The sequence below is a fragment of the Miscanthus floridulus genome, chromosome 14 (genome assembly GCF_019320115.1).
Source record: "Miscanthus floridulus cultivar M001 chromosome 14, ASM1932011v1, whole genome shotgun sequence".
NCBI classification, from domain to species: domain Eukaryota; kingdom Viridiplantae; phylum Streptophyta; class Magnoliopsida; order Poales; family Poaceae; genus Miscanthus; species Miscanthus floridulus.
Window position 1 is genome coordinate 15,503,069 of NC_089593.1, and position 27,897 is coordinate 15,530,965.

The window sequence follows — 27,897 nt, forward strand, 5'->3', positions numbered from 1 at the left end:
ATAGTTGGAAAACCCAATAAATATATTTTCAACTTTTTTTAGCCACTTGAAAACTCCTTAGGGGGTGTTTGGTTCACTTCCTAAACTTTAGTCACTGTGCAATCGGATGTTTTGACATATGCACGGAGTATTAAATATAGACTAATTACGAAACTAAATATATAGATTGAGATTAATTTGCGAGACGAATTTTTTTAAGTCTAATTAGTCCATGATTTGATAATATGGTGGTACATTAAACATGTGCTAATGAAGGATTAATTAGGCTTAATAAATTCGTCTCGTGGAGTACTGACGGATTCTATAATTTATTTTTTTATTAGTATCCGAAGACCCCATACGACACCCTATGTGATATCCGATGAGACACCTCTTAAACTTTAGTCCCTATATGCAAATACCCCCTTATATACCAATTATTTTTTTTAACAAATGGGAGGATGCTCTACCTGCATTTGCACTTATGCTGTTGTGCAAGAACCCTTCCAATCAACAGTTATTATAAAAAAAGAAACAACAAATAAGTTTATGACACCTACACCATATTCGCTTGATCGTTTCTATAGCTTATAAATCGGCTTATGCTGTTTTGTTGTGAGAGAAAAATACTAGTATATTATGTTCGGCTGAATCAATAGTATTCTGTGAGAGAGAATAAGCTAAAACAAGATAAAAATTGTTCAGCTGAACGGGCTCACTGTATCATGACTGATAAGCCTCGCTAGCGGGTGCTGATGGCGCCAATCAACGGTCGCCACGCGAGCATATGTGCGTATGCGCCGCGTCACGCGGGCAAATAGATATTTCCATTCCTTTGCAGCCCAGCGGTGGCTTTGTGACTCGTGACGTGTGCTCTAGATGTCGCCGTCTCCTTCCGCCACCTTCGTTCACGTTCTAGACTCCTCTCGCCGCCCACACCGTCCTGTCACCAGGCAGAGAACAAGAACAAGCAGCGCAGCAGTTCAGTCCAGCCAGCACACACCATCTCATCCCATCGAATCGATCCTCATCTCTTCTTCCACAGAACCGCGCGCGATCTCTCAGCAGCACCGATAATGGCGGCGTACATGCGCGTGACGCACCGGGACGATGTGACGGAGAAGATGCCAATCCCAGAGACGCGGAGCCCGGATACGGTGAAGTACTTCGAGCGCAAGCTGGAGAAGCAAGGGTTCCACCGCTTCGAGCGCCACCCGGCGAACGCGCCCCGCGGCGTGGGCATCGGCGCGCCGCCGCCCAAGTCCGGGCGTGGCGGCAAGTTCACCTGGGAGGGCCCCGGCGGCGTCGTCGAGGGCCAGCTCGACCCCGCGCCGCCCGCCATCGACCCCAACGACCCCAACTACGAGGAGGGGGAAGAGGGAGGAGGAGCGGACGAGGAGGGGGAAGAGGGAGGAGGAGCGGACGAGGAGGTGGAGGTGGCTAAGGTCGCCGAGAGCAGGGATGGCGTCGCTAGGGTCGACGTCGCGCCGCCCCTGCTCCAGGATCAGAAGCAGTAGACGCTTTTTTTTCTTCTTCTTCTGTTGTTTTCTGGATGCGTCTCGACTCTCGACTCGGTGTGTGTTTTGAGTTTGTTCGGTGCAGAGGGTGCCCGTCAACTCTTCTGCTTTAATTAATGTACTAATCAGTAATAAACCAGTGTGAAAGCAAAGTGTGGATTATCTTTGCACTAAGTTTCCAGAGATGCCATCGTAGGATTAGTTGCCATCTTCATCGTGTTGCAGTGATATACGGTTCAGTTTTTCCTGTTTGAAACCGGGCTAAAAAATCAGCCGACTACTAGGATACAAAGACCCAACACCTCAAAGCACGAAGACCGACTGCTGAAACTTTTAGCGCACAAGCATTTAGTCGAAAACAACAAACAATCACTGATTATTAACAACTTAAACAATAGCACAAGTGTTTGATTTGTCAAGCAAATAATCGCTCGAACTTACATTTCACACGAATTGTTGCGAAATAAGAATCTTAAAACTAAGCCCAGGTAACAGGAATTGTTGCGAAAAAATAATCTTAAAGCTAAGCCCAAGTATCAGGAAGGTTAGAGATCCAGGTTTTTTTTTTGGGTAAGCTTCTTGATAGGCCTTATGGGTGTCAAAGACAGCCCATTCCTGAACTTGGAAGATTTGATGTAAAACGATGGGAGTTCATATCATATTTTTCTGAAGTTGCATCGTCGTCTGTTCATAGCGGATGTTCTGCCGCTATCATACTTCGTCCTCGTTGTCGTTGGTCTTCTCTCTGATAGATGCTTTGTTGTCGAGAGTGTGATAGCCACTTCTCTCTGTGGATACTTTGCCGTAGGGGGCGTCTTTGTCTCTTCCCTGGTGGTGACTTGGCCATCGGTGGAATCCTTGGCGGATACTTTGTCGTCGTTGGCTCTTTGGTCCCCTCTCCGGTAGATGCTTTGCTGCTGAGAGTGCGGGCTCACTTTTTGGAAGATACTTGGCCGTCGTGGTCGCTTGGTCTTCGTTGGTGGATGCTTTGGCGCCGTTGCTGCTGGATGCTCCTATGCTTTCTCTGGGTGGATGCTTTGCCACCACGGCTTTATCTATCTTTGAGGCAACCTTTGTGTTGATTCTTTTATTACAGGCCCAGTTATAGGTCTTAGGTGTCGAGAGCAGTGTCGCAGGGTCGGAACCACGGCAAGCATTGTTGTTCGAATCGGTGTCAGAGTATGTGTGTCCGGTGGCTCGGGTGGACTCAAGAACACGAGAATCACAGAGAGGACGCAACGATTTATCCTGGTTCGGGCCGATCGGTGCCCTATGTCCAGCAGCTGATGATCCTTATACTCAAGAGCACCAAAAATCGGGGGTTACAACAGAGTGTACAGGAGGAAGAGAGATTTGGTAGGGGGTTAGCTCGGTGCTAATCCTGAGGTTGTCTCACCGCCGGTGGAGCCTTCCCCTCGTCGGAGAGGAGGAAGACGATGGGTGTGGTGGAGGAGTTCTCGATGCCCCTATGTAGGTTGCCCTGCTCTCGGTGCTGAGCAGGAGCAGATCGATGAGGAATGGAATGATCTATTTGGGATCGTCCTCCCCCCTCTAGGATGTAACACCCTAAAATTTTCTATTTTAGAAATATAGTTAAATCGATTTAATTACAAATTTTTTTGTGCACATGAAATATAAGAAAAAGAATATTTTTCATTAAATTAAAATTCATCATAAGGAGTAGCAACATGGATGTATATACATGCCGATGAATTTGATTTATTGTAATGAGTGGTTGAATCCAAAATTCAAATTGAATTCAAAATGTTTTTGTAAATTTGAAAATGGTTTGAATTTCTTTTGGAAATAAATTAAAAATGGCTTTGAAAAAGGGAATTGGAAAATAAAAGAGTTTAAAAAGGGTTGTAAAATTTATTTTTGGAAGCTTACTAAAATTTGCTCATTTTTATTGGAATTAAAAAGTATATTTGAAACTATATTTGAATTTCATTTGGGTCATATTTGAAATTTAGATTGAAAATGGGAAAATGGAAAAGCACTGCTTGCCCTCTCTGCGGCCCAGTTCAGCCCGGCTTGCTCCTCCCCGCCGCTCCCCTCTCTCGCACATAGGCCTAGCCGGCCACTCCCGCTTCCCCTCTTTTGCTTTTGCGCAGCCCAACAAGCAGGCCGCCCCCGGCCGAAGCCGTGCAAGCATCGTCCCTCTCTCCCTCGACCCACTAAAAGCTCTAGTTTGGTTTTGGTTAATTGATAAAACCCTAAGTGCTAACCTAGTTTATCAAGGTGATTATGAGATAGGTAGCACTACTCCAAGTGTTGAAGCAATGACGAAGATCATGACAATGGTGATGGCATGGTGATGATCAAATGCTTGAACTTGGAAAAGAAGAAAGAGAAAAACAAAAGGCTCAAGGCAAATGTATAAATAATAGGTGCCATTTTGTTTTAATGATCAAGACACTTAGTGAGTGTGATCACATTTAGGATTGATAGCCATACTATTAAGAGGAGTGAAACTCGTATTGAAATACGGTTATCAAAGTGCCACTAGATGCTCTAACTCATTGCATATGCATTTAGGATCTAGTGGAATGCTAACACCCTTGAAAATGTTTGTGAAAATATGCTAACACATGTGCATAAGGTGATACACTTGGTTGTTGGCACATTTATGCAAGGGTGAAAAAGTTAGAGGTAAAAAGGAGTTAGTCTCGCTGGTCACAAGGTGACCGGACGCTGGTCTCTGGTGGACCGGCGCGTCCGGTCAGTTGTGACAGCGAAGATGCCGGCGTCGGTCAAACGACCGGACGCTGGGTCTCGGACTGACCGGACACTGGAAGGCTACGTCCGGTCCAGCTGACATGGCCGCACAGTGATCGGGCTGACAGACCGGACGCTGGCTATGTCCGGTCAAGGACGATCGGACGCGTCCGATCGAAGAAAATTAGTTTTGGGAGCTTACTGGAAATGACCGAACGCTGGGGTTCAGCGTCCGGTCACTTGTGCCGAAGCGTCCGGTCGACAGATGACCGTTGAGATCGGTTGGCTACGGTTAAACGTAGAGGGACACGTGGTTGTCATCGGGCGACCAGACGCTGGGGTCCAGTATCTGGTCAACATGACCGGAGCGTCCGGTCACCCCGACTTATGCCCAGTGAAGGGATATAACGGCTCTATTTCGTGGGGGCTTCTATTTAAGCCCCATGGCCGGTTGAAGCTCACACTCTTGGCCATTTGCATTGACATAGCAACCTTGTGAGCTTAGCCAAAGCCCTCCCACTCATCTCCATCATTGATTCATCATCTTTGTGAGATTGGGAGAGAATCCAAGTGCATTGCTTGAGTGATTGCATCTAGAGGCACTTAGTATTCGTGTTTCGCTGCGGGTTTCGCTTGTTACTCTTGGTGGTTGTCACCACCTAGATGGCTTGGTGCAGCGGTGGAGGATTGGCATGAGTTGGTGATTGTTCGTGGCCATCTCCGGTGATTGTGAGGGGACTTGTACCTTTCCCGGCGGAGCGCCGAAAGGTAACTCTAGTAAATTGCTCGGGTCATTGAGTTACCTCACTTGTGGGTAGGTTCTTGCGGTGTCCTATCGTGTGGACGAGGTTTGTGAAATACCTCTTAGGCGCCGAACCATCAAGTGTTAGTCGACACAATGGGGACATAGCGTGTTGGCAAGCACGTGAACCTCGAGAGAAAATCGATTGTCACTTGCCATTTGGTATTCTCCTGGTGATTGGTTTATATTCATATTGTGATTGGTTCATCACTCTACACGGAGGTATAATCACCCTACACACTCTCTTACATTCTTGCAAACTAGTTGTAGCAAGCTCTTTAGTATCATTAGAATTGAGAGCTTGCTTTGTTATTTAAGTTCATCTAGTGGAGCTCTTTAGTGTAGCAAGATTGAGAGCTCTTAGTGAGTATTATCATAGCAAGTTGTGTGTGTATTAATCATTGCAACTAGAATTGTTGGATAGGTGGCTTGCAACCCTTGTAGAGCTAGAGTAAGTTTGCATTCCGCTATTTGTCATACTAATCAAATTGCTCTAGTTGATTTATAGATTTTTAAATAGGCTATTCACCCTCCCTCTAGCCATATTAGGACCTTTCAAGTGGTATCAGAGCCGTGGTCACCGTTTGATTAAAGGCTTAACAACCTCGGTGTCAAATTATGGCTCAAGTTATGTTCAACCATGTGGGGTTCAAACCACCATTCTTTGATGGCACATGCTATGATTATTGGAAGAGAAAAATGAGAATGTATCTTGGTTCAATCAATGATCAAGTATGGGATGTGACCGAGAATGACTATGCTATCATTGATCCTGATGAACCCACCAACCAAGACAAGATCAACAAGCAATGCAACACAATGGCTCTCAACACCATATACAATGCCATTGATTCCAAGGTGTTTGAGCAAATCAAGGATTGTGAAAGAGCAAATGAAGTGTGGAGGAGATTGGAGGAAACATATGAGGGCACACCGGTGGTGAAGAGTGCCAAGTTGTACATTCTCAAGGACAAATTGACAAGCTTCAAGATAAAAGAAGATGAGAGCATTCTGGAGATGTTCCATCGATTGCAAGTGATTGTCAATGACTTGAAGGCTTTGGGAGAGAAGATCAAGGATGATGATGTCTCTCATCGGTTCTTGATGTGCCTACCTCCAAGATTTGAGATGTTGAGATTGCTCATCATAAGAGGAGGATTGAGGGAGATTACCCCCAACCAAGTACTAGGTGATGTCATGACCCAAGAGACATACCGTGTGGAAAGGGAGGAGAAGAAGGAAGAAGAAGACAAGAAGAAGAAGAGCATAGCATTCAAGGCTAGTTCATCATCATCCAAGAACAAGGGCAAGTCAAAGAAAAAATCAAGTGATGATGATGATCTTAGTGACATTGATGATGAAGCAATGGCCCTCTTTGTCCATAAGATGGGAAAATTCATGAAGAAGAAGGGCTATGGTGCAAGAAAGAGAAGAGATCACACCAAGAGCAAAGAATATGTGAGAAGATGCTACAATTACAAGAGCCCCGATCACGTTGTAGCAAATTGTCTCTACAATAGTGACAATGATGAGGATGAGAAGAAGAAGAACAAGAAAGACAAGAAAGAAAAGAAGGAGAAGAAGGAGAAGAGAATGACCTTCCAAAAGAAGAAGGGTGGAGGTTATGTGGTCATTTGGGATAGTGATGGCTCTTCGAAAAGTGATAGCTCTAGTGATGATGACAAGAAATCTATCAAGAGAACTCTAGCAAGCATCGCCATCAACAACAAGCCCTCCATCTTTGACACTCCATCAACATGCCTCATGGCAAAGCCTACCAAGATAAAATATGATGAGAGTAATGATGATGAATGTGAAAGTGATGCTTGTAGGAATGATGATAATGATGATGATGAGGAGGAGGAGTACACCAAAGAGGAACTCTTAGACATGTGTGAGCAAGTGCACGCTTGTAATGAGATGAAGAGAAAGGAGTGTAAAGAATTACGCAAGAAAGTAAAATTTCTTGAGCAATCCTTTGATGAGCTCTTTGCCACTCATGAGAGGCTAATGGAATCCCATGAGAAGCTTGGCAAAGCTCACTCTAAGCTTAAAAAAGCTCACTCCTCTCTCATCGAGCAAGTCAAGAAGGAGGAGGCCAAGAAGGAGCAAGTGATTGTGTCTTACGATGTGGGACTAACATGTGATCTCATTGATGAATCTTTTTATAAGCCTATTGTAGTTGCTCCCACTAGCACTTCTTGTAGCACTACTACTTCTACTTCACCTTTGAGTGATGGTCTCACTTGTGATGCCTCACTAATGGTGGAAAATGATACCCTCAAGAAGGAGGTGAATGAGCTCACTCGTGCCTTAAGCAATGCCTATGGTGGAGATGCCCGCTTGCTAAAGTGCTTAGGTAGCCAAATGTTTTCTCTCAACAAAGAGGGATTAAGCTATACCTCCAAGAAAGGCAAGGTGGCCTTTGTCACTCCCAAAGCTAGCTTTGTGAAGGGCAATGGTCAGTTTTGCAATAGATGCAAGCAAGTTGGGCATATAGAGCAAAATTGCAAGACTAACAAGAATAAGCTACCTAGTGTATCCTCAATTAAATTTGATTCTTATTACATGCTTGTTAAGGGTGCCAATGGTGTGAAGGTTAAGTTTATTGGTACACCAATTGTGGGCCCAAAGAAGAAGGCCATTTGGGTACCAAAGACCTTGGTAACTAACCTTCAAGGACCTAAGCAAGTTTGGGTACCTAAAAAGAATTAATCTTCTTTTGTAGGTCAATTATAAAGCCGGAGGAAGGCATTGGGTGCTTGATAGTGGGTGCACACAACACATGACCGGTGATCCAAGAATGTTCAATTCAATCAATAAAAACAAGAGCAATGGGATTGATAGTATCATATTTGGTGATAATGGCAAAGGCAAGGTCAAAGGGCTTGGTAAGATTGCAATATCCAATGACTTGAGCATTTCCATTGTGCTACTAGTAGAGAGCTTGAACTTCAATCTATGGTCGGTAGCTCAATTGTGTGATCTTGGTTTCAAGTGCATATTTGGTGTGGATGATGTAGAAATCATAAGTGTAGATGGCTCTAATTTGATATTCAAAGGATTTAGATATGAGAATCTATATTTAGTTGATTTCAATACTAGAGAAGCTCAATTGTCAACTTGTTTGATCACTAAGTCTAGCATGGGTTGGTTATGGCATAGAAGGCTTGGTCATGTTGGAATGAAACAATTAAACAAGTTGATTAAGCATGACTTAGTTAGAGGCTTGAAAGATGTCACATTTGAAAAGGATAAGCTATGTAGTGCATGTCAAGCCGGAAAACAAGTTGGTAACACACATCCTAAAAAGAGCATGATGAGCACATCTAAGGCATTTGAGTTGATGCACATGGACTTGTTTGGACCAACCACATATACTAGCATTGGTGGAAACTAATATGGATTTATGATTGTGGATGATTTCACTAGATACACATGGGTGTTCTTTCTTGTTGATAAGAGTGATGTGTTTGCAACTTTCAAATCATTTGTCAAAGGCATTCACAATGAGTTTGAAACAACTATCAAGAAAGTTAAAAGTGACAATGGTAGTGAATTCAAGAACACTAGAATTGATGAGTTATGTGATGAATTTGGAATTAGACATCAATTCTTAGCTAAGTATACTCCTCAATCAAATGGCTTAGTTGAAAGAAAGAATATAACTTTGATTGGTATGGCAAGATCAATGTTGAGTGAGTACAATGTGAGTCATTCTTTTTGGGCTGAAGCAATCAATATGGCTTGCTACTATAGCAACCGACTCTATTGTCACCCCAGGATGGAGAAGACACCCTATGAGCTATTGAATGAAAGAAAGCAAAACATAGCATACTTTTGGGTCTTTGGTTGTAAATGCTACATATTGAAGAAAGGAACTAGATTGAGCAAATTTGAAAAGAAATGTGATGAAGGCTTCTTGCTTGGTTACTCCACTACTAGCAAGGCTTATAGAGTTTGGAATTTGGCTAGTGGTACTCTTGAGAAGGTTCATGATGTGGAGTTTGATGAAACAAATGGTTCCCAAGAGGAAGATGAGAACCTAGATGATGTAAGAGGCACTCAATTGGTCAAGACAATGAGAAACATGGACATTAGTGAGATAAGGCCTAGAGAGGTGATTGATGTTGAAGATGACAAGAATCAAGTTGTCTCTAACTCAAATGTGCAAGCTAGTGGTTCTCATGATCAAATTCAAGCAAGTACTAGTGATGGGAAAGTGCAAGATCAACAACAAGTGGCTAGTTCATCATCTCAACCAAGTGATCAATCAAATGCAAGCAATCAAGTGCAAGTGCTTCAACCAACAAATGTTACAAGAGATCATCCATTGGATACTATCATTGGTGATATTTCAAGAGGAGTGCAAACTAGATCAAGATTGGCTTCATTTTGTGAGCACTTCTCATTTGTGTCATCCATTGAGCCTAAGAAGATAGATGAAGCTTTGAATGATGTTGATTGGGTCAATGCTATGCATGAAGAGCTAAACAACTTCACAAGAAACCAAGTATGGGAGTTAGTTGAGAGGCGTAAGGATCATAATGTGATTGGAACCAAGTGGGTCTTTCAGAACAAGCAAGATCAAGATGGGATAATAATAAGGAACAAAGCAAGACTAGTAGCTCAAGGTTACACTCAAGTTGAAGGTCTTGACTTTAGAGAAACATATGCCCCGGTTGCAAGATTGGAAGCAATTAGAATCTTGCTAGCCTATGCTTGTGCCCACAACATCAAGTTGTACCAAATGGATGTGAAGAGTGCATTTCTAAATGGGTACATCAATGAGCTTGTATATGTTGAGCAACCTCCTAGTTTTGAAGATGACAAGAAACCCAACCATGTTTACAAGTTGAGAAAGGCTTTGTATAGACTAAAATAAGCACCTAGAGCATGGTATGAGAGATTGAGGGATTTCTTACTCTCTAAGGGATTCAAGATGGGAAAGGTTGACACCACTCTCTTCACCAAGAAACTTGGAAATGATTTATTTGTCATGCAAATCTATGTTGATGATATCATCTTTGGATCAACAAATCAAGAATTTTGTGAAGAGTTTGGCAAAATGATGGCTAGTGAGTTTGAAATGTCCATGATTGAAGAGCTTAGTTACTTCCTTAGTCTTCAAATCAAGTAAATGAAGAATGACATATTTGTGAGTCAAGGCAAGTATATCAAGGACATGCTCAAGAAGTTTGGAATGGATGATAGTAAAGCTATTAGTATACCAATGGGGATAAATGGAAGCTTGGATAGTGATGTTAGTGGCAACATGGTGGATCAAAAGATGTATCGGTCTATGATTGAAAGCCTACTCTATGTGACCGCATCAAGGCCGGATGTGATGTTTAGTGTATGCATGTGTGCTAGATTTTAAGCCTCACCAAGAGAAAGTCATTTGAAGACAACAAAGAGAATATTGAGGTACTTGAAGCATACACAAAATGTTGGATTGTGGTATCCCAAAGGAGCAAGATTTGAGTTGATTGGATATTCGGACTCCAATTATGCGGGATGCAAAGTTGAGAGAAAGAGCACATCGGGCACATGTCAACTATTAGGAAGATCACTTGTGTCTTGGTCATCAAAGAAGCAAAATAGTGTAGCACTCTCAACCGCCGAAGCGGAGTACATTTCGGCTGGTAGTTGTTGTGCTCAATTACTTTGGATGAAGGCTACTTTGAGTAACTTTGGAATAAAATTCAAGCAAGTGCCGTTGCTATGTGACAATGAGAGTGCCGTAAAGCTTACCAACAACCCGGTTCAACATTCAAGAACAAAGCACATTGATGTCCGCTATCATTTCATAAGAGATCATCAACAAAAAGGGGACATTTGCATTGAGAGTGTGGGCACCGAAGATCAACTTGCCGATATCTTCACCAAGCCACTTGATGAAAAGAGGTTTTGCAAGTTAAGGAATGAATTAAACATACTTGACTTCTCCAATATGTGTTGATGCACCCCCAATTATATGACATGCCTCTCCTTCGAGCAATCTAAGGTAAAAGTTGATTGGCATGGCATACATCCTTGCTAAGGACATGTTTAGTGCATCTAGACATATTTCACATTTGAATAGACTCATTCATGAAAATCAAGTGAATTTGATGCTTGTATGGTACCACTATTGCTTGTATGTTTGAAATGATCTAGTGGTAGCATATGACATATTTGGGGGCTTGTAAACCTAGTGTTTGATCTAGAAAACAAGCTATAAGTGTTTAACTCAACATGATACAAGATAACCCTTATTTGGAGGTGTGAAGAAGCTTGTCCTTGGATCAAACCGAGTTTAATATCTTTGGCAAGTAATCTAGATTGAACCAAATTGGGAAAATGATCTTCATTTCATATGGTTTCACCCTAACCTATCTATAATTTGAGCTCACCTTTGTGCTAATTGTTGATAAAGGGGGAGAGAAATTCACAATGATAGAGAGATAGGAGGAGCAAACAAATGAAATGTCATTATAAGGGGATCAATCAAAAAAATTGCACACAAGTAGGGAGAGTAAGCTCATAAACCTGTATGGTGCATTTGAATGTGCATTACATATGTTTGCTTACATGGCACAAGTTTTAGATTTCAATATCCATGCTTGTGTGGTGTATGCTAGTCATAGATTTGAATGATGAAATGAAAATCTAGCATGCATAGGATATTTAGTGATTTCACTTCCAAATATTTACAAGTGGTATTTAGCTACCAAGTGGTATCTATCTAACCATGGTGCTAAGGATGGTATAATGGTGCACTTCAATTGGTATCACGCTTAAAAGGTCCTTCTTTTATACCTAAGCATCATTTGGTAGAAATTGTCTCCTATATTTCCTATCTAAGCATATGTGCAAGCTACAATCCAAACTCTTAGCACATATATTGGGGGAGCAATTGCTACCATTTGGAATTCATAAAACTTGTCCATAATCCTTTACACATGGTAAACATGCTTGGACAAGCAACATGGATTCAATTAAAATTTAATTCATATCTTTGTGTAAGGGTTGTCATCAATTACCAAAAAGGGGGAGATTGAAAGTTCTATTTTGGTTTTGGTTAATTGATGAAACCCTAAGTGCTAACCTAGTTTATCAAGGTGAATATGAGATAGGTAACACTACTCTAAGTGTTGAAGTAATGACGAAGATCATGACAGTGGTGATGGCATGGTGATGATCAAATGCTTGAACTTGGAAAAGAAGAAAGAGAAAAACAAAAGGCTCAAGGCAAAGGTATAAATAATATGAGCCATTTTGTTTTAGTGATCAAGACACTTAGTGAGTGTGATCACATTTAGGATTGATAGCCATACTATTAAGAGGAGTGAAACTCGTATTGAAATGCGGTTATCAAAGTGCCACTAGATGCTCTAACTCATTGCATATGCATTTAGGATCTAGTGGAATGCTAACACCCTTGAAAATATTTGTGAAAATATGCTAACACATATGCATAAGGTGACACACTTGGTTGTTGGCACATTTATGCAAGGGTGAAGAAGTTAGAGGTGAAAAGGAGTTAGTCTCACTGGTCACAAGGTGACCAGATGCTGGTCTCTGGTGGACCGGCACGTCGGATCAGTTGTGACAGCGAAGATGCCGACATCGGTCAAACGACCGAATGCTGGGTCTCGGACTGACCGGACACTGGAAGGCTTTGTCCGGTCCAGCTGACGTGGCCGCACAGTGATCAGGCTGACTGACCAGACGCTGGCTGTGTCTGGTCAAGCACGACCGGACGTGTCCGATCGAAGAAAATCGGTTTTGGGAGCTTACTAGAAACGATCGGACGCTGGGGTTCAGCGTCCGGTCACTTGTGCCGAAGCGTCCGGTCGATAGACGACCATTGAGATCGGCTGGCTACGGTTAAATGCAGAGGGACACGTGGCTATCATCGGGCGACCGGACGCTGGGGTCCAGCGTCCGGTCAACATGACCGGAGCGTCCAGTCACCCTGACTTATGCCCAGTGAAGGGGTATAACGGCTCTATTTCATGGGGGCTTCTATTTAAGCCCCATGGCCAGTTCAAGCTCACACTCTTGGCCATTTGCATTGACATAGCAACCTTGTGAGCTTAGCCAAAGCCCTCCCACGCATCTCCATCATTGATTCATCATCTTTGTGAGATTGGGAGAGAATCCAAGTGCATTGCTTGAGTGATTGCATCTAGAGGCACTTGGTATTCGTGTTTCGTTGTGGGTTTCGCTTGTTACTCTTGGTGGTTGCCACCACCTAGATGGCTTGGTGCAGCGGTGGAGGATTGGCATGAGTTGATGATTGTTCGTGGCCATCTCCAGTGATTGTGAGGGGACTTGTACCTTCCCCGGCGGAGCACCGAAAGGTAACTCTAGTAAATTGCTCGTGTCATTGAGTTACCTCACTTGTGGGTAGGTTCTTGCGGTATCCTATCATGTGGACGAGGTTTGTGAAACACCTCTTAGCCACCGAACCACCAAGTGTTGGTTGACACAACGGGGACATAGCGTGTTGGCAAGCACGTGAACCTCGGGAGAAAATCGGTTGTCACTTGCCATTTGGTATTCTCCCGGTGATTGGTTTATATTTATCTTGTGATTGGTTCATTCCTCTACATGGTGGTATAATCACCCTACACACTCTCTTACATTCTTGCAAATTAGTTGTAGCAAGCTCTTTAGTGTAATTAGAATTGAGAGCTTGCTTTGTAATTTAAGTTCATCTAGTGGAGCTCTTTAGTGTAGCAAGATTGAGAGCTCTTAGTGAGTACTATCATAGCAAGTTGTGTTTGTATTAATTATTGCAACTAGAATTGTTGGATAGGTGGCTTGCAACCCTTGTAGAGCTAGAGCAAGTTTGTATTCCGCTATTTGTCATACTAATTAAATTGCTCTAGGTGATTTGTAGATTTTTAAATAGGCTATTCACCCCCCTCTAGCCATATTAGGACCTTTCACCCACTTCTTTGCACTCAGCCCTACAGAGCCCACGTCGCCGTGCCTCCTCTCTTCACTTGGTCTCGCTGATAGGTGGGCCCTCCTTGTCAGTCGTGTCTCCCACCTCTCGTCCTCGCCTCGGACTCCTTCACCGCTGCCGCCGAGTGTCCGTAGCTGCCCCGTCTTCACCTTGGTGTGAGGCCCATGCTTACCTGCCCCCTTAAATAGTAGGTCACACCGTGCCGCCTCCCATCTAGTCGCCAAAGTCACCTTGCCTCGTCCAAAGCTCGCAAGCGCCACCGCAACCCTAGCACCCGCCACCGCACATGATTCTGCCACGGTCGTGCTCCGCCGTCGATCTAAGCTGCTCTCCGGTCTTCGCATCTCTGTAAGGAAGCCTCCAGGGATCGTATTTTGCCACCTCATGCTCTAATTTTGTCCGCACACTATCACCGGAGCTTGCCATCCACTCCACCGCGCTGCCCGACGTCGTGGTCCCGTCTTCGACCTCGAAAAAGCCCTTGGTCAGTTCACCGTGTCATTCTCTTTCTCCCCATGCATTCTTTTTAACCGATGATGTCCGGAACTTCGAGAACGGCGAACTCTGGCGAGGTCCTCTGCACCGTCCGATCTGAGATCAATGGCCTAGATTAGAACATACTGGTTCGCTGGCCTTTTTTGCTAAAGAGACCCTGGGTTTTTATGAAATCAGCCCGCAGTCCACCCTCTGTTGAAAATAATTCAACATATGCCCCTGGATTTTTTGTTTCAACCCCTGCAGTTTTTCAAAAATGATGCTCGGTCCACCGGACTGATTTAATTTGGTTTTTAATTATTTTTAATATGAAATTAATTTCAAAATATTTACAAAATTAACACTATCTTCTGTAGGCTATATCTTCTCCGTTTTAACTCCGATTTGACCCGTTCAAGTTGCGTTAGGTTTGTAATTCCACAATCTACATGTTCATCCTACTGTTAAATATATTTTCAACTTTTGAAATTCAAGGTTAGATTTAATCTATTATTTTCTTAAAGAAAATCTTGTTTAATTCATAACTTTTTTGTTATAGCTCCGATTAGAGTGCTTTTTGCGTCTGTGTGTTCGTAGCGAGACGTAGATTCATTTTACAAACTTTTCATCTTGATTTTATGTTTGGTGTACTGTTCTAATTTAGATCTATTGTTTGCTTCATGTATGATTGTATGGATGCTTGTGTGGTGCTTTATGATCATATCCAGTCGGTGAGCTATACGTGGTGAATCAAGAAGGAGATCTTTGAAGGTTGGGATGGCTCCGGGGCTAGTTCGAGCTCGTCGTAGACTAGCTAGATAGTGAGCGTAGGTTGTCATGTTCGTCGCTCTCCTTCTAGAGGGTGTCCTTTACCTCACTGAGCTCCTTCTCTAGGCCGTGGCTCTTCACCATCTCCGCCCCGAGCTTGTCGTCAAGACCTGCCCAAGTCATGTACTGACCGTGTCAAAAGGCTTACCATGGATTCTAGGGAGAAAGACAATAAGGGAAACCAGAGACTTACTGTCCACATCCACTCAAAGCTTGCGCACCTCATCGGGCTGCCGGGTCACGTTGGCCTCCAAGCGCTGGACCTCTTCTTGGCGCTGACCGACCTCCGCGGTGAGCCCGGTGGACACGCCCTCTACGGCAACCTTTAGGTCCCTCTCCCCCTAAAGCTCATCCTCGAGATGGCTAATCCGCTGCTGAGCGTCGGTGCGCTCCTGACAAGCCAGGTCAATCCCCATGCGGAGCTCCTCTATGGCCCAGAGCAAATCGTCCCGCTCCTTCCATAGCCACTCTGTCTCTACGGTGTCCGTGCGCACCCTCTTGATCAGGGCCGTGAGCTTCTCCTCGGCCTCATGGGCATTGTCGCGAGTGTCCTTCTACCTGACTCAGAAGTCGGCCACCTCCTGGGCAGCAGGGCAAGCTTAGCCACCCCCTGACGGGCGACAGCGAGCTGCATGGCCAGCCCCTCACTCCGTCGTGTCTCCTCAGTAAGGAACTAGGACTTCTCCCGGCTACGGGCCATAAGGATCTATGAAGAAGACAAGACTTAGAGGTGCAGGAAGAGAACATGAGGGTCGGAAGCACGGTCATATCATACCTGGCCAACCGAGGCAACAATGTTGCACATTGAGCTCAGCATGGTGGTCAGGGCACGAACCACGTCCCCAACCTCCATGTGGACACTCCCTCATTCCCTCTCCTCTGCTGCTTCATCGAGGGCAGCCACCCAGATCAGAGACCAGGACTTCCCTGTGCTGACCTCAAGTGGCGCCAACCTCTCTTGCAGCTCCTCTAGCTATAGAGGGGCGGGTGATGCGAACACGAAGGCCTGCCCTATCACCACATCCATGAAGGATGCCTTGGGTGCGCCCCCTTCCGTCCGCCCCGCCACGAACATGGCCACCTACATGGACGATGGCTCCGGCCGTGCCGCCTCCACTTGCGATGTCGAGGTCACGACCAGCCACGCCGCACCCGCCATGGGTGCCCCGGATGCACCCTCCTCTGCCTACTCTCCCACAGATGTAGCCATCGGCTGTGCCTCCCCGGTCGATGCCATGGCCACCCAAACGCCACTCATGCTCACCACCGGCGCGGCGTCAACTGGCTCCTGGCATGTTTGCCAGAGTAGGATCTTTTTCAGAGCGAGCCATAGGAGAATCCCATGTCCTCCGACACTGCAAGGGACATGGCGGTCAGTTCACGGCAAAAATTCGTCAAGACAAAAGGATGAAAAAACTCTTGACTCACCCTGATGCCATCATGCGAGGACATTTTAGGGCTGGCTTGCTCGACCCCGGCTACTCCTTATCGACATGTTGCCACTTCGAGCCCTCCCTTGGCTTGGAGGGCTCGGACAAATCAAAACGATCGCCTCTCACCGACTCTAGATGCGCCATCAAGGGCTCAGATGGAGCGGGGTGACCTATTTCTATTGGCTCTGGGGCCGCCATCTAAGGCCGAGATGAGGCGAGGTGGCCTGATTCTGCTGGTTCCAAGGCCACCGTCGAAGCTCCAGACAGGGTGGGGCATTTTGATTCTATCGGCTCCGGGGGCGCGTCCTTCCCCTCCTGCCCCATGGCATGCCACGAGAAGGGCCCCGCCTGAGGCGAAGGTGGGTCCTCATCCCCGGTGGCCAGATCATCCCATAGGATGGGCGACATGGAGTTGTCATCCTCCTCCTCCTCCTTTTCTTCTTCTTCCTCCTCCTCTTCTTCCGATGAACCTTGACGCCGCTTCCCTCGCTATAGCTTCGCTCGCTGCTTCGACTGCCGTTTCTTCTCCACGGCGTCCTTCTTCTTCTTTCTTTGTTCATCCATGGCATGGTTTGCCACCCTCATGGCCACGTGCTCTGGCAGTGGCATGACAGAGTCCTAGAAGACTAACCCCACCGGTAGCTCGATGAAGCCCATGTCTAGCCACATCACGGGATGCCCTGAGATTGGGAACATGGAGTCGGCCTCCCCTGTGGCCTCCTTGATGCGCTACATGACCTCACTATAATGGAGCAGCCCCTGGGTGAGTGTCGTCCTAATGAGCTGTGCATCGGGTGTCATCCCATACAGCGGGAAGGACTTGGGCCATCAGCGGGGCCACCCTCCTCGCGTGATACCCCCCGATGACGCCAGCCCCACGGAGGCCATGGGTCTTTAGGAACACGATGGCCTCGAGGAGGTTGCGCATCCTCTTCTTCTCCTTGATGGGTGGCCCCCACAGCCATGACGGTGGTACCTCTTCGACTAGGCGCCCAGAGAAGATCGGTAAGGGAGCGGTAGGGTCGTTCTTTAGGTAGAACCAATGCAAGTGCCACCCCTTGTTGGATCTAGAGAGCTGGTAGGGCATGTACTCGATCACTCGCTACCCTTGAAGGTGGATGCCAGCACATCCCATCGGCACCGGGGTCTCCCAGCCTCTCTCCTTCTTCTTGATCAAGGAGATGGAGAAGAAATATCTCCATAGCTCGAAGTGGGGCTCGATCCCCAGGTACCCCTAGCACATCATGATGAAGGGCGCAATGTGCTAGATCCTATTGGGGTTCAAGTGCTGTAGCTTGATTTGATAGTGGTGCAGCAGACCCTAGAAGAATGGGTTGGTAGGAACCATGAGTCCACGCTCGTGGAAGGGCGTAAAGGAGACAACGTAGCCGTCGGGTGGCGCCGGTGCATCGTCAGGGTCGGGCATGAGCCACTCCACTACATCGATCCTCCCATGGAGAAGACCATGCTTGACGAGGCCCTCCATGTGCGCATGGGTAACATCGGAGTGGTACCACGAATCCATGGAGGATGGAGGCGGCTGTAGAGAAGCAAAGGCGGCGGCGGAGAAGCGGAAGCTACAAATCTAGGGCTCTAGCGATGGATTAGAAAGCATGGCAATCCAACGGTGGCGGCGGAGAAATGGAAAAGGTAAGGCTGTGGTTTTGGTGTGTAGAAATATGAAGGGGGAGGCTGCTACTTATAGAATGGAGTGGGGCAAGAAGGCAAACCATCCACCTAGATTCACGCACCTGCGGCACCGCGTCATGTCACCTACCTCTAAAGATCATGCGCATGCTATCTCTGGCCGCGCCCTCAAAGGACACACCGGATGATGGTTCGCTCGGTCGATGGGCCAAGAACCATCGTAGGTAAGGAGGGATATAGACCTGAAAATGCTCCTACGACGCAATCAGGACTAGGAGTTCGAAGGATGGCTCACCGACGGGGTCACAGCCGCTCCGGGGCACCCTTAGAGCGAGGGTGGAAAGGGATGGGGCCCACTAGCATCAGCACCTGGGCGCACGAGCACCGCGAGTATCCTAGCCCATGTTCAAGTCTTAGTCGGTTCCCAGTCCATGATTTTTACTCAAAGAAAGGCAATGAGCTCTTGGGACCAGCAGAATGGACCCAAGAACTATATGGATTGGATGCCAAGACTCTAGAGTCGGTCACCAGCTGACCCATGCTAGACTCCCACAAATAGGAAGCTGGGGCCCCACTCAAACTAGCTCGTTAACAACTCACTGAGCACCATGTTTCGTCCATCAAGAAAAAACATGGCACGGCTCAGCCCCTCCATTTTATCGAAAAAAATGTTTGAGGGATGACGATCACAAAGACGAGCTGACCCTCGACCGGACCCCCACTACATGCAGGGGCTCAAGGGAAGTTGTACTCGCAAGGAGACCAAACGTGCGGTCGTAGTACGATGGCAGACCGATCGGATTCTAGGGGACTAGAATCAAGAACAATCTTTCCGACCTCCTGAATCCTATGGTTACATGCCCCTAAAAGATTGATCACGACAAAAGGGAATCGCCATCCTATCAGGACACACCGCGGGCTACAAAAAGAAGGCTAAGGCCCTTAGAGTCCTCTCATCTAGAAAACCCTCCAAAGGAGTATTCTACTCCTCCGCAGGCTCAAGGGCTACTATCGGGTATCGATATTATGGATACCCAAAGCAAGGAAGTTAGTGCCCATGCTGACTTCCCTGGATGGCTTGAGACATATTAAAAGGTCTTGCCTGACTCCAAGGACGCGGGCTCTATCTCGCCCGACCCCTTAGGTGCGGGCTCCGTCTCGCCCGACCCCTTAGGTGCGGGCTCTATCTCGCCCGACCCTAAGGACGTGGCTTCCGTCTCACCCGACCCCTTGGGTGCGGGCTACGTCTCGCCCTACCCCTTGGGTGTGGGCTCCGTCTCACCCGACCCCAAGGATGCGACTTCCGTCTCGCCCGACCTCGAGGACGCGGGCTCCGTCTCGCCCGACCTCGAGGCCACAGGCTCTGTCTTGCCCAACCCCTTGGGTGCGAGCTCCATCTCGCCCGACCCTAAGGACACAGGTTCCGTCTCGCCCGACCTCGAGGACACGGGCTCCATCTTGCCCAAGGTCATGGGCTCTATCTCGCCTGACCTCGAGGATGCGGGTTTCATCTCATCCAACGGGGACCCATACCGCCGCCAACCACTCTAGGTCCAAGCGTATGGGCCTAGGTCAAAACTCTGACGCTAGGGAAGAGGCTGGCACGCCTCGATGTAACATGTGGCTATGACGGGCCATACCTGGGAATTTACATCAAGAACAGTGTTGGACGTGCCGGTGCTGTTCTACCTAATCCTCGTATAGACGCTGACAGGCGTGTCAGTTCACCACGATGTCCGTAGGGATGGAGTGGAATGCCATGATCGGCAGATGATGCCTACGTATGATGCCAGTGATGAACAGGGCTGTGACATGGAGCCGTCTCTATTGACATCTACAGGATTAGCGGGACTCGCATGAAGAAGAAGAAGGACCCAACGACCTTGGAAGGCTTCTTCTCTCTCTCGTTCTTCTACTTTTCCTCCTCTGTAATCCACGCTTTTCCTTCTCCTATAAAAGGGGAAGCAGGGCGCCCCTACCGGGGAATCAAAACACAAGAGCATGACACGAGCACATGGCCGAGCGGCAAGCAAGCTCTCAGCAGCCGTTCACTCCTTCCACCAGAGACTTGGGATCCTCTCCCTCTCTCGCCTATTTGTAACCCCTACTGCAAACCAAGTGTCGGTAACACGAGCAGCAGTGAACTAGACGTAGGGATGTTTCGCCCGAACCACTATAAACCCTTGTGTCCTCCGAGCACACCATCCGAGCCAGATGCGTAAATACAAATTTACTCATTGGTGGTCCAAAAACACCGACAGGTTGTGTGGCATTGCTCAGTGACTGAGATTATGAAGGACAAAAACATTTTTTTGTCAACCGAGTCAAAGGTTCATCTTGTACTTAAGTGTCCTCCCTCACCATAGCGCCAAGTAATAAGCTCAAGCTAGTAGCCAAGGACTTGGTCATACTCGTCAATACTCAGGTGGCCACTTATATATTGGTTTCATTCTGATGTGCATCCACTAATATATCATTATAAGAATATGCACACCTTGTCATCTGCTACAAATTTGTCATGATGTCTAGCTCTTCTTTAGGAGGATATTGCTTGGCACTGACCTCTGCATAGTTCATTAAATATAAACTTCAACATCAGACTTAATTTTTGTGAATAACATATGGCTTTTTTTAAATTAAGGAATACAAATATTCCAGCGTCCAACATTCACAAATGAATGAGTATAACAGTTTGAGACAACAAATCCATATCACTTAGACCATTCTCCACTGTATGGTACTACATAAAAAGAAATGTAACCCCATGAAAAGAAAGACTTAGGCTATAATCCTTAATTAGTTCTGCCAACTAGAGTACCAGACTCTCCAAAGACTTCAAGTACCCTTTCCTCCATCATATGACAACCCTCTTTCAGCAAGAAATCCTCTTCCTTTTAAGATAGCTATGGCTGGTGCCTGATCTAACTCCCCTACATCATGTATGCTATAGGTCTTCAGCTTGGATTCCATCTCTCCCCAACATAAATGATGTAGTATCATAAGTATTAATTGGTTAGCAACATCTCTCTTATTTTTTTCTTTTCCTATCCCCACTGAAGACTTCGATGCATCGTTGACTATTTGTCTGCTCGAGTCTATTGTTGGTGATGCCAATTGACCTGACTACAAAGTGTGTCGTCGGCTTGCTGCCCTGATTCATTGAATGCATCACCAATTGTTGGCAACTATCATGAGTGAATTAGCACGAGGACATCCCTCCAACCCATAAATGCATTTGGCCATTCAAGCCGAGTGACTATGCTTTTAGCCAACCAAACCAAGTGAACAAATGAACTCGGCCTACTAAGTCGATTCCAAGTGAAATGCATCAGGCCAACCAAAACATGTAAGTCTATGTGCTTGGACAATCAACCTGAGTAAATTTATGCACTAGACCAACCAATCTAAGTGAACCAAGGTGAGAACATATAACTCTTGTTTTTAGTGAAGTTTGGAAATTTAAAAACACATTACATCTATAGGCCTTCTAAGAGTGATGATAGCACAAACATTGATCGGCTAAAATTTGTTCTAAAGGCTATATTCACATGTATCGACCATCTTCACCTTTGTACGCTTCTTGCCACACACTTGGGTAGTGCTCTTTTCTTTGAATATCTTCTGTTAACCACTTCAGGTAGATGACCTCCTTGTAGCCTCTCTATCATTTATGAATTCCTAAAGATAACCTTAGTCACCTTCACTATGGGAAACTGGTAATTTACCGAGTGTCGAATACTTTGCCGAGTGCCAAATATCGGGCACTAGACAAAGACTCAGTTTGCCAAGTGCAGTCATCGGCAAAATAAAACACTCGGTAAAGGCTATTTTGCCGAGTGCCTAGTACTCGGCAAAATATAGGCACTCGGCAAACCTTAATATGCCGAGTGTCAGGCCCTCGGCAAACTAGAGCACTCGGCAAATATTGTCAGAGGCATAACGGACCCAACGCCGGCAACTTTGCCGAGTGCCAGGCGTTAGGCACTCGGCAAATAATTAAGTTTGCCGAGTGCCATGGATTGGCACTCGGCAAATTTTTTTTTTGATTTTGGCCACCACTTTTTTTTGGTAGCCCTACAACAGTACCAGGAACCACATATTCAAATTTTGCACATTTTGACTGATTTTTCCTATATTTCATTAGTTTATTCCATTTTGTTGATTTTTTCGGAAAATACGAGTTTGAACTGCAGGTGCATCGAATATTGGATTTGAATGATTCAAAAAATGACATTCATGTTTGTGAGTGTAAGTTTAGGCCAAATCCAGGAACTGACCTGAAATTTCTATCAACTTGCTCACGGGGCAACGCCACCAAATCACATGTGGAGATGTCCTGGTTTGTAAGCATGGTACGTGACAACGTGCTCGAAACTTTCTCAAATTTTTACCACAGCCTACGCATACGATAACACGACATTTCCACAAGTTTCATGTTTTTCGATTTCGCCACCCCGCCACCGGCCACCCCGCGTGCCCCCGGCCCCCGGCCGCCAGAGGAGGAGGGAGTAGGAGTAGGCCACCGGAGGAGCCCCACCCTGCCGCTCGCCTCAACCCGCCGGAGGTGCCCCACCCCGGCCGCGCCGCCCGCCCATGCCCGCCGGCCGGCCACCGCCACCCCGCCACCGGCCACCCCGCCACCGCCACCCCGTGCGCCCCCGGCCCCCGGCCGCCAGAGGAAGAGGGAGGAGGAGCAGGCCACCCGAGGAGCCCCACCCCGCCGCTCGCCTTAGCCCGCCGGAGGTGCCCCGCCCCGGCCGCGTCGCCCGCCCACGCCCGCCGGTCGGCCCGCCCCGAGGAGGAGGAGAACCTCCGCGCCATCCGCCGGCCACCGGAGAAGGAGGAGGACCCCGCGCCACCCGCCAACCCTATCCACGCTATCCGCCGTACCCGCCCCTGTTCCGAGCAGAAGGTGGGAGAAAGGGAGGAAGAGGAGAAGGGGAACAGGAGAAGAGAGGAGGCTGAGAAGAGAGGAGGAGGAGGTGCCCCACCCCGGCCCCTTGACGCCGCCCCGTCCGTGACCCTCGCCCCGTCCATGGCCTCCGACATCCAGGTATGCCCTTCCCTCGCTTCATGGTGTACAATGCTGGTGAAGGAGGAGGTGTAGGTGTAGGTGTAGGTGGTGGTGGCGTGCAATGGTGGTCGTTGTGGTGGATGTGGTGGTGTGGTCATGGTCGTTGTGATGGATGTCGTGGTGTGGTCATGGTCATGGTGGTGGTGTGTTGGTGGTGGATTAATATATATCTGGCTATTGGCCATCGTGTCGTATTTGTTCCCTTGATATGTGGTTGTCGGCCATCGTGCCAGTTTTTTCTTGCAGGTTTTGGAAACCTCCCCGTACATGGGAGGTTCTGCCAAAATTTTCAACTTATAGTATTGTGTTTCTTCTTTTGCAGAGAAGAGCACGTCAGAGGGGACTCGGCGACCTCGATCCTCTTCATCGGCGTTGTGGGTCTGCCTGCACAGCATCGCCTTGTCACTGCCCTGACTCGCCACTGCCCCGCTAGCCTGACTCCACCGTCACCCTAGGTATAAATAAGCCCTCCTCCCGTATCATTGTCTTAGATCGCGTAACCCAGTTAGGCGTCTCCCATCCGAAAGAGATACGGTCGTAGGTATGCGGATCTTTGCATATCTACGACCGTATCTGTTTCGGATTGTCCACGTTTTTTGGACAGCCCGTGGATGTGTAGATGAGTTAGTTTCCATGGTCTGCTCCGGTCCAAGACCGAGTTTCAGTAGCTCTTCCCTGTTGTTCTCTGGATACACACTCTCCCTGTCAGGACGTGTATCGGAAGAACAGCGGGGAGGTGCCGCCGAAATTTCGTCTCGGATAGGAGTAGAGCATGGAGACTAACCTCATCTACGCATCCGCGGGTGGGATTAGGACCTATCCTTCACCTATTAGATAGTAGGAATGCCGTGTAGATGCAATTGCTGGTTTTATTACTCGCTTATATATATATATATATATATATATATATATATATATATATATATATATATATATATATATATATATATATGTCAGAGGAAGGATAACCGTGACTAGATGTACACGGGCCACGCAGAGATGACCCTAGAATGGATGTGCAATACCTCTGCTTTCTTAGACCATGCATTTGGCCCGGTTGCTCAAGGGGTGAGTCGGATGTCGTGTCCCTGTAGCAAATGTGACAACAGGAAAAGAAAAAATAGGAAGAAGGTGGGGGAAGATCTTTGCAAGTTTGGATTCACGCCAAACTATACCAGCTGGATCTTCCATGGTGAAGCGAATCATATGAGAGAGGAGGTGGTGAGACAACACCTCGAGGATTTTGATGGTGATGCCGGGGTACCAGACATGATGGATGACTTTCATGAGGCACAATTTGGTGAAGGAATGGAGGAGGAACCAGAGGAAACCGCAAAGGCGTTCTACGACATGATGTCTTTGGCACAGCAGCCCCTTCACGAAAAGACTGAGGTTTCGTGACTGGACGTCGTTGGACGCCTAATGGGGTTCAAGTCGCAGTATAGCCTGAGTCGAGACGCCTTCGATGCTATGTTGGCAGTTGTTGGGACCCTGCTTCTGGAGGGTCACGTTCTGACGAAGAACATGTATGAGTCACAGAAACTTCTTCGTGCACTAAAGATGCCGTATCAGCAGATCCATGCTTGTCCAAATGGTTGCGTCCTATTTAGGAAACAACACGAGAAAGCAACGCACTGTCTAAAGTGCAAATCCTCTAGGTTTCTAGAGGTAGACTCTAGTGATGGCCAGAAGAAGCAGCTTGATATCCCCGAGAAGGTCCTATGGTACCTTCCTTTCATACTGAGGATCCAACGGCTATTCATGATAGAGGAGTTCGCCAAACAGATGACATGGCACAAAAATAGCAAAAGATACAATTCTGAGAAGATGGTACATCCATCCGATGGTGATGCATGGGTCCACTTTGATGGTAAACATCCCAGTAAAGCTGAGGAGGCTCAGAATGTACGTGTAGTGCTGGCAACAGATGGGTTCAATCCGTATGGAATGATGGCGGCCCCGTACACTTGTTGGCCCGTGTTCGTGATCCCCCTAAATCTTCCCCCCGGCGTCATGTTTCAACCCAAGAACGTATTCCTATTGCTCATAATTCCCAGACACCCGGGGAACAATATGGGAGTGTTCATGGAGCCTCTGATTGACGAATTGATCGATGCTTGGGAAAATGGGGTACTGACATACGACCGAGCTACAAAGAGGAACTTCAAAATGCATGTTTGGTACCAGTACTCCCTGCATGACTTCCTAGCGTATGGCATATTCTACGGGTGGTGTGTTCACGGGAAGTTCCCATGCCCAGTATGCAAGGAAGCTGTGAGGTTCAATTGGTTGAAGAAGGGTGGCAAGTTCTCTTCGTTCGACCAACATCGTCGATTCCTCCCTTCTAACCATCCATTTAGATGAGACATCAAGAACTTCACGAAAGGTGTTCGAGTCACTGACCCTGCACCTCAGATGATGACCGGCGCCGAGGTCCGTGCTCAGATAGAGGCTCTCAAAATTGATGACAACAAAGGTGGTTTTATTGGATATGATCAGGATCACATGTGGACTCATATATCGGGCTTGACTAGGCTCCCCTATTTCAACGACCTCCTTCTTCCACACAACATTGATGTAATGCACACTGAAAAGAATATCGCCGAGGCACTTTGGGCAACACTCATGGACATTCCTGATAAGACAAAGGACAACGTTAAGGCTAGACTGGACCTGGCGACGTTGTGTGATAGACCAAAGCTAGTGATGAAGCCTCATGCGCCCAGCAAGAAATGGAAAAGGCCTCATGCCGATTTCGTCTTGAAAAAGGACGAAAGGAAGGAGGTATTGCGGTGGATCCAGACGTTAATGTTCCCTGATGGGTATGCGGCGAATCTGAGGAGGGGAGTGAACTTGTCTACTATGCGAGTCTTAGGGATGAAGAGTCATGACTACCACATATGGATTGAACGGCTTCTTCCTGCCATGACCCGAGGATATGTCCCCGAGAATGTCTAGCGCGTGCTGGCAGAGTTGAGCTATTTCTTTCGTCAGCTTTGTGCCAAGGAGTTATCTCGAGCCATGGTTGTTGACTTAGAGAAAGTGACACATGTGTTGCTCTACAAGTTGGAGAAGGTTTTTCCACCCGGCTTCTTCGTGCCGATGCAGCATTTGATTTTGCACCTACCGTACGAGGCACAAATGGGGGGTCCCATGCAGGCCTGTTGGTGCTATCCAATCGAGAGATGTCTAAAGGTTCTTCGCAAAAAGTGTAGAAATAAAGCCAAAATTGAGGCGTCCGTGGCAGCGGCATTCATTATGGAGGAGGTGTCAAACTTCACAACAGCATACTATAAGGACAACCTTCCAAGTGTGCACAATCCACCCCCTCGTTACAACGCCGACGAGAGTTCATCGAACCTCAGCCTTTTCAAAGGGCAACTCAGAAGCGCAAGCGCATCGAGCACCAAGACCTTGTAGATTGATGAGTGGCGCACTATCATGTTGTATGTGTTGTTGAACCTTGATGAAGTGAACCCGTATTTGCGGTAAGTTCTCAATGAGCTTGTTACATACGCCGTCACTATCCTCCATCCATCCAACCCCCTTGTCTCTCGTTTTTTCAGGGAATTTCTGGATAAGTACTGGCAAGAGGATTGGGCTCCTTCCCCTCAAGAACAAGATAGCCTTCTCAAAGATGGTGTGCCCGATTTCATTTTCTGGTTTAGTAAGAAGGTACCGTCCAATTTACCTCGTTCTATCTTTGACTCACCACTTTGCTCGTACGAGCGAGTAATGTAACAATCTATCTGGCCTCACCTTGCAGGCCAGCATGGATGCTGAAATGAGTGATGAGTTGAGACAGGTTGCCAATGGCTTCGCCTATAAGGTCAAGTCATTTACCGTTTATGATGTGAATGGATATCGCTTTCACACAACAAGACACGAACAGAGTCACCCAAACCGAAGAACCACGAATACCAGAGTTTGTACGCCTGGCACTGATGACCGCGACTACAACGGCATAGTCGAAGAAATATACGAGCTCAGATTTGAGGGCCGCAAACCTCTTAATCCAGTCGTATTCAAATGCCATTGGTTCGATCCTGATGTAACGAGAACGACCCCTGAGCTTGGGCAAGTCGAAATTCGGCAGGATTCCGTCTATCGAGGCGACGATGTCTATATTGTGGCTCAACAGGCCATGCAAGTTTATTATCTCCCATGGGCATGCCAAAAAGACCCTAATCTTACGGGCTGGTACCTTGTGCACAAGGTATCGCCGCACGGTAAAGTGCCTGTCCCGAACGATGAGGATTACAACTTTGACCCAAACACATACGATGGAGAGTTCTATCAACCAGAGGGGCTAGAAGGGAGGTTTGACATAGACATGTCTTCGCTGATGGGCATGGAAGTACACAATGACATTGATGAGGACGATGGAGATGAGGTGCAAAATGCCAACGACTTACAAATGCTTGAGCGATTACATTTAGGCGATGACAACGATGACAACGTTGGAG

At 46.9% G+C, this 27,897-nt stretch overlaps 2 protein-coding genes across 2 annotated transcripts; both read left to right on the forward strand.

Moving 5' to 3' along the window:
• The first annotated feature begins 860 nt into the window (after positions 1–860).
• On the forward strand, positions 861–1,648 carry LOC136506071 (uncharacterized). Its single transcript, XM_066501195.1, has one exon. It carries the CDS (start codon positions 1,056–1,058, stop codon positions 1,494–1,496), a length of 441 nt encoding a protein of 146 aa, XP_066357292.1. The 5' UTR covers positions 861–1,055; the 3' UTR covers positions 1,497–1,648.
• Positions 1,649–22,062: 20,414 nt separating this feature from the next.
• On the forward strand, positions 22,063–23,464 carry LOC136503096 (uncharacterized). Its single transcript, XM_066498283.1, has 3 exons — positions 22,063–22,073; positions 22,502–22,595; positions 22,787–23,464. The coding sequence occupies exons 1-3, from the start codon at positions 22,063–22,065 to the stop codon at positions 23,462–23,464; spliced, it is 783 nt and encodes a 260-aa protein (XP_066354380.1).
• The last annotated feature ends 4,433 nt before the right edge of the window (positions 23,465–27,897 follow it).